We start from the raw sequence: 13,446 nt of genomic DNA on the forward strand, positions 1-13,446 counted from the left end.
ACCGACTCCCTCCCTCCTTCATCTACCTGATTTCTCCACCCACCATCTGCTTCTTCCATCAGACAATGAAACCTTGCATTTAAAAAATGTTAAAAACAGATTTCAATCATTTCCAAACTTTTTTCCCCAAAATTTTTTGAATAAGGAGATTTGTTCAAACTGACCCTTTTTCATGAACAGTTTCGATTTCAACAAATAAACATTTTCTAATGAAAAAACATTTAGTTGGATAATTCTCAATCCACTCTATCCATGAGCTCCCTCTCCTTCTTCCTACCCCTCTCACTAGTCAGACTTCCTCCTGTGGGGAAGAATGGGCTGCTTCTTTCCCTTCCCCATTTCCCCTCTCCTCCTTCTATGTGCTGCAGGATGTGAGGCAGAAATCCCAAACTGAAAAAACAAACCTCTAAAATATTTCATTTTTTTAAAACTGAAAACCAAAAACATGTCGTGTTGGTAAAAAATGTTTGGATTCCAAAAACCTGGCAAATTTTAACTGAAACCCAAACATTTTTACAAAATGTTTTCAGTTTTCACTTTCCAGGGTGTGTGGCATGCGTGTGGGTGTGTGTCTTTAAACAAAAAACAAGAAAATTATGACCAGCTCTATGCATTAAAATTGTAAAGGAATAAAATATCTTTTTTTCCTTTTCCTCTTTTTAAACTTATTATGTTGCAATTATAGCATATAAAAGCAAATAAGATAATGTTCTAATAGACGCAACTTTCAAAACTGTTTTTACTACCACATTATAGGAACAAGAATCTCCCATGTAAGCATGCTGGATGTTATAAAGTGAAATTTACAGCACCATTTCAGTCAAGACAATAAAGATCACTTTAGCATTTCATCATGACTTTGCCACCAGTTTAAATCAGTCAGCTGTGACTGATTGACTAGGGGCTTGTCTTCACTTCCAGGGTAAGTCGACCTAAGTTTCACTACTCCTGCTACGTGAATAACGTAACTGGAGTCGATATAGCTTAGGTCGACTTACCCTGGTGTCTTCACTGTGCTGTGTCAATGGGAAATGCTCTTTGGTTGATTTCCCTTACTCTTCTGAGAGAGCTGGAGTACTAGGGTCGACTGGAGACTGCTCTGCTATCGATTTAGTGGGTCTTCACTAGACCCGCTAAATCGACTCCTGCTTCATCGATTGCAGGGGCATTGATCTCCCCATAGTGAAGACCAGCCCTAAAACAGTAACTGCCCAGCTCATAATGTTTGAAATCAATGATGTGTCACAGAAGCACAGTTGTAGTGGCACTATCAGCTTCTATAAAGTGAGATCTTTATTATTTCCTTTAAATCTGATACTGCAAGGTGCTGAGCACTCTCCACTCCCTCAGGAATCAATGGCACTTGAGACTGCTTAACACTCCACAAGAGATGCTCAGCACCTTACAAGATGAGTTTCTTTATGTTATAACTGATCACTGTAAATGTACTCACCTGTACCATCATCTACGTTCTCCACTTCCATTACCTCTGTGTTTATTCTGCCTCGAAAAAGATACCGATGGCCATCAGTAGATGCTTTGCTGTTCTTCAATCGTCTTGTAAGAGAAAAAGCATAAGAACATTGTCCAAACACCATACTATAAATTTTTTCTGTACCAAAACTACTATTATTTTTATGCATTTCAGTAGCATCTAATGGCTGCTATAAGAATCAAGGTCCAATTGTACTGGTGCTGTAGAAATCAGAAAGGACCCTGTCACAAAGAACTTACATCTCTTATAAAGCTGTTATAAAATTATAGTTAACTCATACTATAGTTTAGATAGCATTAGTACAGTGGGGAAAGTGCAGAAGGTTCAGTTAGGATGACGCCCCCGCCTCCTCCATACACACACAGCATTTTCATTCTAAACCTTTTTTATCAAGGAGTCCGGTGGCACCTTAAAGACTAACAGATTTATTTGGGCATAAGCTTTCGTGGGTAAAAAACCTCCCTTCTTCAGATGCAACCTTATGCCCAAATAAATCTGTTAGTCTTTCAGGTGCCACTGGCCTCCTTGTTGTTTTTGTGGATACAGACTAACACGGCTACCCCCGATACTCTTTTATCAGTCACTTCTAGTTGCATGTTGCATCCACTATCGAGTTATCAGAACAAGAAGTTTTTTGGAACTGTTAGGAAATGTTCTGAGGCTCTTGGCTCTCAGATATCTCTAAGACCAATTTATTTTCTAAACGTCCAATATGCCATGTAGGGAGCTCTGGGTGAAGAATATGTTCCACTTTATTTCAAAAGCAAATGGCTTAAAGCACAGCATAGCTTACAATTGTGATAACCGTGTGCTGAATATGCACAGTAAGTTATTTTCTTTAACTTCTTAAGCACTGATTGAGGTAGGATACTCCAAGTATATCCACCTGCATCAACTTGAATGATCCATTGTGCTTACTGAATAATCCTTATCCGAACAACAGTTTAGTTACTACATTTTTATCAAACATAAAACAGGCATATTGACCATGCAAATGTTTTCTTGCTTCAGTATTAAAAGAGAGTGACACAAATACAAAAGGCCAGGGAACACAGCAGAGATGAGGCAGTATGAGCTATGAGTTCCAGTTGGTACACATTGTTTTTATAGAAATTATAGCAATTAAAAACAGCATTGACTTTAATGAGGTCTGAATTTCACCCTTCATTCTTTAATTTTGGTCACCTACTTTTGTATAGGTGATATTTGATTTAGCAATGTTAGGCCCCCATTCAGAGAAACACTTAAGTACATGCTTAACATTAAGCACAGTTCCATTGACTTCAATGAGAGTGAAGAACATACAAGCATGCGCTCAAGTAGTATCCTGAACAGAGATGCTTTCTAGAATCAGAGCCATAGTGATGAAATACATATATTGGCTACAGTTACAAACATTCTAAACAGGCATCTATCTTTGATGATGGGAAAGGAAATAAGGGGGAAGAAAGGAGAAGGAAGAATCTTAAGACTTTACAGTCATAAATCAAATGCTTACAGCTTCAACATGAAATTTCAATATTTTATCCAGGATGGGCACCTTTTCCTCTAACAATAACTCATCTTAGCCATTCACCTAGATACCTGTTCCCCTCGCACAACAGACTGTAAACACACTTATGGGGCTGAGTAAAAGTTCTTAAAGGAACCTTAACCATGAATCCCCTTATTTCTGTGAAACTAAAATCTCAAGTCCTGTAACACACTAACTAGGATTCAATTTGTTCTCATTGAATTATAATTTTCTCTATATCTGATCACATAAGTGATTACAGGCAAGGCAGTGTGACCTAAGGGCTATAGCACTGGATTGGAATTTAGGAGACCTTGGTTCTATTCCTGGCTCTGCCACTGGCATGCTGGGTGACCTTAGGCAAGTCATTTCCCCTCTCTGTGCCTACCAGCTCTTTTTATGGGAACCATTACAGGAGAAGGCTGAATCAGTGCATTTCCTGGCCACTCTGACAAAGTTCCCTTCAAAATTGGTGCCATCAACTTTTTGACCTGTAGTGGCTCCCTATTTCTTTCTAATGCAAAAGAGTCTGTGGCTGATCTCCACCACTGAAGCATTTTGCCTTGGCAGACCTTACACACCCAACGCCCTCCACAAGGGTCTATTCCGGTAGAAGCCACTATAGATCCTAGAGAACATCTTTCCCAAAATCTATAATTAATGCAGGTGAAGAGATCTTCATAGCATCGGGATATAATCCTATCCTGATGCTTTGGGATAAATAAATCATAGAGCATACTGTACATATGATAACATGAATAAAGAATATAATTTATTTTGTACAAACATTCAGAAAATAACTAGACCGATTTTTTTTAGGAATAAGGAGTCAAATCTATTCACAGCTGTCTAAAAAGTATATATCTGACAGTTTTCAAACAGGAATTGTACTCCCAATCAACACAATAGACAGTTGAAGTTTCACACTCATTTTCTAAGACTTCTCACACAACCTTAAATATATATTATTTACAAATTATTCATTTAGGGTCATTCATTCATTTATATCCAGAATTCCACTGACTTTCGATATCCTTGGATGGTTATAGTTAAGAGTCTAAGTTCTACTGACTTTCAATGAGATTTAGGCTCTTAAATGTACATCACTTTTGAAAGTGGTCATTAGGATTATAAATCCCATAGGCACTTTTGAAAATATATTACCCTTAAGCCTCAATTCTGTAAAGGGCATCTGTGCAGGCACAGGGGTCCTCTTGCATGGTTCTCTTTGCAATGTTGGGTGCCTTATACCACAATTAAAACAGTTTCCCCCATCTCTGTAGTAGTTATTTAGGCAATATCCATTTTTTTTAAAGTCTCTCACTATGATGTACTTGTTTATATGGGAAAAATGTAAATAATTTCTACAGTAAAAGCTAATAAATTACCTGTGTTTTCGTTTACAGTAGACCAAAAGATTGTCAAAAAGAAAAAATACCCGCTCCTGGATATTTCCTGCAGAAATTTTCAGCAAAACTCCATACATTAGCATTTCCGTGCATGAATCTGTGATGTTGGACCCCTAAACCAAATCAAGAGAAGCAGATTAGTCCATGCAAATTGATGATGTTTGCAAAACAAAGAAGAATGCAGATTTCTATACAAATTAATTTTCAATTACAGCAGTTCCTTTTTTTTAAATTACTAGTAAGAAAAACCCACAGTAGCTTGCTTTTTAAGTTTAAACACTGATATGAAATGTTTATTTAATGAAGACTTTGCATTAATCCAGTGTTACCATCAGGTTCTGGGGTTTATTTTCTCTCTTTCTTTTTGTGGATTATTAAATCTCCCAAATTATATTAATGTACATGACAATGTAGCCAAATGGTTAGAGTTAGGTTGGCTATAAAAACCATAACAATGACCTTCAAATAGCTAAACTATGGTGTTCTAAAGAATACTTTTAAAAATAAAATTCTTATGAAAAAATGAAGTTAGAGGGGCCATGTTTCAGAAGACTGCATACAATATAAATTCTATCCCACTGAACCTAATTTGTCAGTGAAGTAGTTCTGATGTATTTTAAATAGTTAAATGTATGTACTTTCATACCAAACTTTCAAAAAAATAAAAACAAAAACAATCAAATTACAAATTATAGACAAAGCTGAGAAAGAAGGTTTTAACACATTCCAAGTATCAGTGAAAATAGGTCAGCTGTTCCAAAACTAAGGCTAGCGAAAAATAAGTAGTTTTGCCAATGATTAAAAAGTTCTCCAGTGGTTGGTTTGAAGAGTTCTAGCACCTCCATGCTTTAGAAAAGGAACTTGACATTTGGCTGGGAGATTGCCTATCTTTTGCTGCCCCCTGACACATGGCTGGCTCTGGCTTTTGGGCTGCCCCAAGCAAAAAACAAAAACAAAAACGGGGCAGCCAGAACGGGAAAGCAAAAAAAAAAAAAAACTGCAGTGGAGCGCGGGTGAGGGGGACCGGCTAGCGGGGGGGAGGAGGAGGGAGCGGGCGGGAGAGTGAGAGAAGGGGGGGGCCAGGGCTACAGCGGGGCGCTGCCGTGCCGTGCCGCCTACCACCTGCCAGGAGGGCTCTGCTTCGGTCGGCAGGGAGGGAAGGACGAGGACTGCCCTGCCGGGCTTGCTGCAGGGCGCTCCCGTCCTCCTCGCCGCTGCCCCCTACAGGGCGGCCGAAGCGGAACAACAACAAAAAAAAGCGTCCGTGCCGCCCTAGGATTGGGTGGAATGCCGCCTCGTTCAATCTGCCGCCCCAAGCACCAGCTTGCTCGGCTGGTGCCTGGAGCCAGCCCTGCCCTGACAATCCAGGCAGTTTTGGTGAGATATAAACACTTGAAAGTCACCATATACTCATGTAAAGGAGCTTGTTAAAGACTTTGCTGCTAAAATTTCTGATATGCTGTCTGCACTGAGCATGCTATAACCACAGATCTCTCTACATGCCAGTTACACTGAGCATGCACTTAGGGTGCTATGAGCTACCTTCATGATAGGAACAGAGCTATAGTTGGAAAGAGTCCAGCGGAGGGCAACAAAAATGATTAGGAGGCTGGAGCACATGACTTATAAGGAGAGGCTGAGGGAACTGGGGTTATTTAGTCTGCAGAAGAGAAGAATGATTGGGGATTTGATAGCTGCTTTCAACTACTTGAAAGGGGGGTCCAAAGAGGATGGATCTAAACTGTTCTCAGTGGTACCAGGTAACAGAACAAGGAATAATGGTCTCAAGTTGCAGTGGGGGAGGTTTAGGATGGATATTAGGAAAAACTTTTTCACTAGGAGGGCAGTGGAATGGGTTACCTAGGGAGGTGGTGGAATCTCCTTCCTTAGAAGTTTTTAAGGCCTGGCTTGACAAAGCCCTGGCTGAGATGTTTTAGTTGGGGATTGGTCCTGCTTTGAGCAGGGGGTTGGACTAAATGACCTCCTGAGGTCCTTTCCAACCCTGATATTCTATGCTTCTATGTGGGGGAATGCAAAAGAAGCAGCAGTCATGGATACCGTTTCCCAATAACCCCATCACTTTGGCCCAAGGGAAGATGCTCTGAGTTGAGATCCAGGAGGAAATCAGGGGTTCTAGTCACAGCTCTTCCTCTGTTGTTAATTCTTTGTACTTAACAATATTTACTACAGGGGTGTACATTTCCAGTGCACACTAACTGCTGTGTGTATACCCTGCTGGCATTCACTAAAAGTGTGCTGTTTGAAATGGGCAGGCTTCAGGCACCAGCGCAGGAAGCAGGTGCTTGGGGCGGCCAATGGGAAGGGGCGGCACGTCTGGGTCTTCGGCGGCAATTCGGTGGCAGCTTTACCACTCCGCTTCATTCCTTGGCGACAATTTGGCAGCCGGTCCTTCCCTCCAAGAGGGACTGAGGGACCCGCTGCCGAAGTGCCGCCAATCGCGTCTTTTTTTTTTTTTTCCTTCGCTGCTTGGGTCAGCAAAAAAGCTGGAGCCAGCCCTGGAAATGGAACTACATTAATGCACACTATGGAACTGTTAGTGTGCATCAGCAGGGTCCATATGGGCCCGTTAATGTGCAACACACAAGTGAGCACTAGAATTCACACCCCTTTTATGCAAACTAATGCACCAAGGAGACAAGCTGTCAAACCACAATCTTAGGAGGCACACAAGTATCATTCACTCACTGTACAGTTAAAGTAAAAGTGGTAGCACGTCACCCCTGCAGAGCTGGGAACAGACTCAAGTCTCTGCTATGACAAGTTTCAACCATTTACACACACAGTCTTTCAGAATGAATCTGCCAAATCTACGTGTCTGGCTGTGCCATCTGTAGCCACTAGACAGAAAACCACCAATTTTCTATTGTTTTTTTCTGTGGAAATTTTTGATGAAAAATTCCTTTCGTATTTTTATTGGGGGGATGATAACCATTTTCCAAACGTCTCTAATAATGAAGCTCATTGTTCCATGTTCATATATCAAAAGACCCAATTGACCAAACTTTTTTTTGCTGCCCATTCCTCCAACTCCTGCCCGTCCAGGAAAGAAAGTGACTCACTGAGCAGGCGGTTCACACCTGGGATGGCAGCAGGACCGCTGGCTCCATCCTCAGAGGAGCCCATGGCAATGTGGCACAGACCAGACTGGGGCTCTTCACTCTCCCTCCCTCACTAACCGCTAGGGACTCCCTGTGTGCTCTCCTCACTGATTCCCTGCCTTGGACCTGACACCCAGCCACAGGCCTGCAGCCCATCCTGCACCCACCTCCCCCTGATAACCTCATCATGTCCCTCCCAGGGACGTGTGCCCGCAATATGAAAACCAATGCCCTACTTTATGCACAGGTAAAATAATAAGTTACTTAGACTCTGAATGCCTGACATGATTAAAGTCTTAACACTGCATTAACTGTAGTTTTCATCATATCACTACTCTGGGTATTATTTTTCCTTTCCTTTTTAAACAAATTGCTGGCTGAGGTCTTAAAGATGAAAAAATGGCTTCAGCATGTTGTATTAAATATACAAGTGTTCCATGGACTCCTTTTCCCTTGGAGATCTCGCTGAACATTAAACAATGATAACCTTACTTATCTTATAACATTTGACAAGATCCAACCTGTGATGATATAATTGTAGGTCAGGGATTTTTGTTAACTGTTATTGTATTCATTCATGAAGCCCTGGAGAGTGACAAAGAAATCAAATCTAGCTCTTCCACAGAACACTATCACAAGGCCCCCAGAATATAGAATCTTTCAGTATTCTTTTGATTTATTTAGCACTGTAAGGCTAATGGGGAGGCTGATATAGTACTAGAGGCCAGGCCACCAGTCCCTCTATCTGCTCCTTGCAGACTGTCTTCTGTGAGAGCAGAAATGAGTTTTGAAGGACACATTGGATTAGTGGGAGGCATAGGAACCCACTTCAGACTCCACTGAGGAGTAAGAATACCGCCAAAGGCCAGGGTGGTACAGTTCCAGGAAGAGACATCAGAGACTGGGACTGGAATCTAAGTTGAGCCTGTGGTACCGGCGGTACCATTGAAGGCTTCCTGGCTATTGGTACCTAGTGTTGAAATGGAGCAAGTATTGGGGTTCTAGATACTATCACACTGAAGAGGCCTAGGATGACGGTACCAGTCCTGAGACCAAGGGCCGATGCCATAGCCTGCGCTGTGTGCAATGGTACTAGGGTGACCAGATGAGAGGAAGAAAATATCGGAACACATCCGGGGGAGGGGGGGCGCGCGGGTCGCTGGCAGAAAAAAAAAAAAAAAAGGAGTACCGCGAAATATCAGGACTAATTGCGTCCCGACCAAAGATTGGTCGGGATACGGGACAAACACCTAAATATCGGGCCGTCTGGTCACCCTAAATGGTACCAATAACGGGCCTTCACCCTGAATCAGCAGTGATGGAAGTACCAAGAAGCATCACAGGTCCTTTCCAGCTGTGTAGGCCTCTGGCATCAGGGCTAAGATCGATGGTTGCCCTGCAGAAAGCAGAGGTGATGGATCCTCTATCATTACTGATGAGGTAGCTGGCCTTGATGATCCTAGGGTGAGCACCAGAGTTGAAAAGTTCAGTCCGACGAGAAGCACTGTGAAACAGTACTGGGGAGTAGTGAGCCAAAAGCTGCACTTTACCTTCAGTACCAGAGTGGCCTTCTGCTGCAGAGGAGTCACGCACCAAGGACTTTGAATGAGTAGTCTATGCTGTTTTCTTTTTGGCTTTAGAGGATGAGTGTGCGCTGAGCACTTATGCTTTCTGGAGGACAGGGTATCCAGAAATGCTTGCTGCTGAAGGGGGTCTCCTTTAGCCTCTGTCAATGGGCAAGGTTAGGAGAGCACTCCTGGAGGGAATAGTCAATGAGCTCCCCTCCATTGATCAAGTGGGCTCCAGTGCTGGGCAAAGAACAGCCTCCATGAGAATATAGCTAAGGCATTCTTCCTTTTGCTTCTTTCTTCTTGATTTGAACTCAAGGCAGATTGGACACCTTTCTCTAATGTGACCCTCACTCAGGCACTTCAAAATGGCAAGTGTGTGGGGCTCTAATAAGCATTGTCTTGGGATACCAGGAGCTAGGCTTAAAGCCTTGGGACTTTGGCATAAGCTCCCCTGGTACTGGGCAATCCCCAGACAAGCCTGCCTATCCAAAATAAAATAAAGACATCCAAAGGAGAAAAAATGAGTACCACTAACTCTAATTAACTATGTGTGATTTGTTTCCTCACAGAGAAACGAGGGCTGTAAAAGCACAATAACATGCTCTGACCACCAACAATAAGAAGGAACTTAAAGATAGGCAGGGCAAGTCCACCCTTCATAACCTCAGCTCAGAGCATGGGGAAGCCAAAGCACCCAAGCAGCCATCAATACAGGTACCTCAAGAGAAAATTCTCTGGCATGACTGCTAGGATTGCCACCTGTCCAAGTTTTCCCACAGTCATCACTTTTTTGAAGTAGCTGTCCTGGGAAATCTGTCAGGGTGCTCAGTACATGCCACCTGGTGTCCAGCTTTATGGGCTCAGGATCATCCCGGATGTCCAGGACTTACCTTAGAGGTGGCAACCCTTACCAGAGCATGAGATATGCACACACCTACATTGTAAAGGATGTATCCAGTCACTCAAAAAAGAACCTTCATCCATGCAGGGGAGGGAGAGGAAAAGAATGAAAGGCGCCTCCCTCCCCTTGTGCACCCTGTACTATTGTCTTCACACTTGAGGTGAGTGTTGAGACTGCTTCCTCCCACTAGAGACACGCATTGCCCCAAAGGGTGCAGGGAAGGATGGAGAGGGCACATGAAGGGCATTATGAACATTGAGTAAAACAGGAAAGAATTGCAGCTGTCTGACTCCCTACTCAGGGAGCTAAGCCCTGTATGTGCCTGATGGTTCACAAAATGTGGGGTTTTTAAATGGAGTCCAAGGGAGGCAGGCACACAATTCCTATTGAAACTCAATGGGAATAGGGTTCCTAATTCCTGTAGGCTCCTTTGAAAATCTCAGGCAGACAAAACATTCCCCCACCGTAAGAAGTTTTTAAAATTAAATTAATATTTCCATATCTATCTGATCATGGGTATCATTTTAAGTCCCTGACCTGTAATATTCTGATATTTAAAACTATGATATACTGGGTATTTCCAGGCTTTTCTCCCTGTGATAAGTATGATTGCTTTTTTGTTGCCCAGTTCCTAATTATCAGGGGTTTGTAGGTTTAGGTTGTGTTTTTTTTTAACAACTTAAAATCAACATCTTGATGTTTAGAGTATGAACATTCCTTCCTCCACTGAAAGTTGAGGGCAATTTCTAACAAGAACGGTTCATCCCAAAACAATGCTTTTTGTGAAAACAACAGAATCAACTGTAATTATAATTTTTTTCATTATCTACATGGAAATAGATTCTTTCAAATACCTGCACCTACAAGCACCCTGAATAAGGCAACTTGATGCATGTTCCTAAAATTAAGGAAAATAATGCACACAATGTGCAAGTTCAACAAATTAATTAATAACTTTTTTATTTCAAAGCAAGTACCTTCAAACAAGACCATGATACTAATCTACATTAAGGACTATATATAGGGAAAATTTGAAGTTTTAGAATCACAATATTTTTGATTGGTCCACGCACAAAAAGTTTGTGGAAAATTCCTCAGGTGAACTTAGAGCAATATTTTTGCCCCATTTAGATCATTCAAAAGCAGCAAGACAGGTTTTTAGTAAATATTTGGGTTCAGAACAAATTATTTGGGTAAGATCAAACATAAGAAAAGTCACTGTTAATGGAAGTCCCATGAAAAAACATGGATTTATATTCCTAGTCTGTAGAATGGGACTGCAGGTTCTCAACTTGATACAGCATCAGTACCACAGTACTTCAGTTAATGTTTACAAGCATTAAATAAAGCACTTGAGATATTATGTTTGCGCCACAGCTCATAGAGAGAGTACTATAAGTTCAGAATCAGTATGTGTTGTTTTTAAATATTTATTTGTGAAATAAAGTTATTCATCCAAAATCTACTGGGCCAAATTCACACCTGGTATAAATGGGTGAAATTCCATTCAAGTCAATGGACAGGACCTCAGCAGAAACCCTGTGACAGAACACAGTTGTTCAACAAGAAGGGAATTAACTCTTCATTTAGTCTTTTCATGAGCATGTGGCATGACTGAGGACTGCAAACACCATCAGGGTACGTCTACATTGCACACTCCTTTCAGTGGCATGTAGAGTACAGACACTACAAGCCCCCCTAGCACAGGTACAAGGAGATGGTAGATGGTGAGGAAGTGCTTAGGCTAGTAGAGTAAGGACATGCCTGAACCCTGTGGCCATGTACCTGGGTATGTATCCTTCTCACCCAAGCAGTGCCTCTCCCAGCTACACGGCTGTTTTTAGCAATATAGTGTTCCACTGTTTCCCCGCTGCTGTGAAACACTCCAGGAGCATGGAAAAACTCTGGCAGCAGAGAAGCTGTGGGGAAAGATTCTGGCAGCTCCCCATTGCCAGAGCCTTTCCCTGCTGCCTCCCTGTTGCCAGAGCCCATTCATGTATCTCCACACTGCAGTATGGACATGGCCTGCTTTTCAGGCCATGTCCATACTGCAGCCCATGGTGTGCATTCTAGATGTAGCTTCAGACTTTCAGTGAATACAGAAATCTCTATAAAAATAGCTATTTTGGTGGTAAGAAGAGGGGAAAGCCTAAGAGATGGCAGAATTTCCCATTCAACTGTTACCAAGCTGGGTTGAAACCAAGCTGGGATACTTGGTGTTCTGATTACATGAAACACCATTTTGTGTGTGTGCCTGTTTTCTTCTCTCTCTCGTTGTAAACTTTGCACAAATTTTATTGACAGATGTTTTTAATTGCTGATCCATTCCACCAGTTTAGACACCCACTTATACAAGTTCTGAATTAAGCCAATATATTTAACAATCTAGGATATTACGTGAAAAAGTAATTGTATTAAGAATCTTCTTTCTTGAAGCAGATGTTCTGTTTTTCCATACATCTCTATTTTTATCATAAACACAAGCTTAGCTTTATGACACTTGTATGGGAATTTAAGTCATGCTTTCATCCTTGGGTTCTAAAAATATTTTTTCCTCCCAGAAAAAGCCAAGCAATGTGTTAAACATTTCCTTCTGGTAAGAAACCTCCAACACATTTGCCTCTTTATTCTTAGGCTCTATAGAAAACCAGATGTTTATTTAATTAAACCCACTCTCATACATTGCATTCAAGGATTTGTTTGTGCAGAACTATCTAAAATAGTTACCTCCTACAATAGCTCTGACATTTATACTGTTTCAAGGAGTAGACATACTCTATGTATGAAGAGGATGCCTCTAGGAAAATGAGCAACTTTGCTAGATTGGGCATCGCATTGTAGTCATATCATAATCAAATCTGGTCTGTTACACTGGCATAAATGTAGCATAACTCCATTAAAGACAATGGAGTTATTCCAGATCTGCAACTGCATAACAGCACAGGACTTGATCCACTAACTTTTCTTTAATGATATATTTTAAAGGAAAAAAACTATTTAAAAAGCAAACAGGACTCAGATGAATCTTGTATTTATTTAATTACTGTGGGTGCAACTTTCACTCTGTGTGTGCAACTGTCACTGAATATAAAATCTTTCACATGGAAATCTACTTTAAGAAACTCTTTGTTTGGAAACTTTTTTTTAATTTTGTCCAGTGATTTGAAATTAAAGGGATTTCTAAAGCTTCATCAAGATGATTTTTTTCGTAGCCAAAGGACTGCTAGAAGTAATAGGACCAAATCTGCTAGCCTTACTCACACAAAATGACTGATTAGTCTGATATTTATTCATTCTATCCATTTATCTTTTCTTACTTATTTTTTCTCCCTCAGGTTGGACACTAGCTTCACTGACTAACCAAGTCATTGTACAGACATTCACCCTGTCCTTCTTCCACTACCTGTCCTTACTGTCTTGTGACTCATCAAAATCTAT

The 13,446-nt window shown here is 41.3% G+C and overlaps 1 protein-coding gene across 2 annotated transcripts in view; it reads right to left on the bottom strand.

The window, feature by feature from the left end:
• The window catches only part of PREX2 (phosphatidylinositol-3,4,5-trisphosphate dependent Rac exchange factor 2), a 280,651-nt gene that overhangs the window by 177,957 nt on the left and 89,248 nt on the right, over window positions 1-13,446 (bottom strand). For both annotated transcript variants that reach the window (XM_054020338.1, XM_054020337.1), the window contains exons 7-8: window positions 4,397-4,530; window positions 1,454-1,557 (exon numbers count right to left, since the gene is read on the bottom strand). In XM_054020338.1, coding sequence (XP_053876313.1) covers window positions 1,454-1,557; window positions 4,397-4,530 — 238 coding nt within the window. The remainder of the gene's footprint in view (window positions 1-1,453; window positions 1,558-4,396; window positions 4,531-13,446) is intronic.

Source organism: Malaclemys terrapin, chromosome 2 (genome assembly GCF_027887155.1).
Source record: "Malaclemys terrapin pileata isolate rMalTer1 chromosome 2, rMalTer1.hap1, whole genome shotgun sequence".
Classification (NCBI taxonomy): domain Eukaryota; kingdom Metazoa; phylum Chordata; order Testudines; family Emydidae; genus Malaclemys; species Malaclemys terrapin.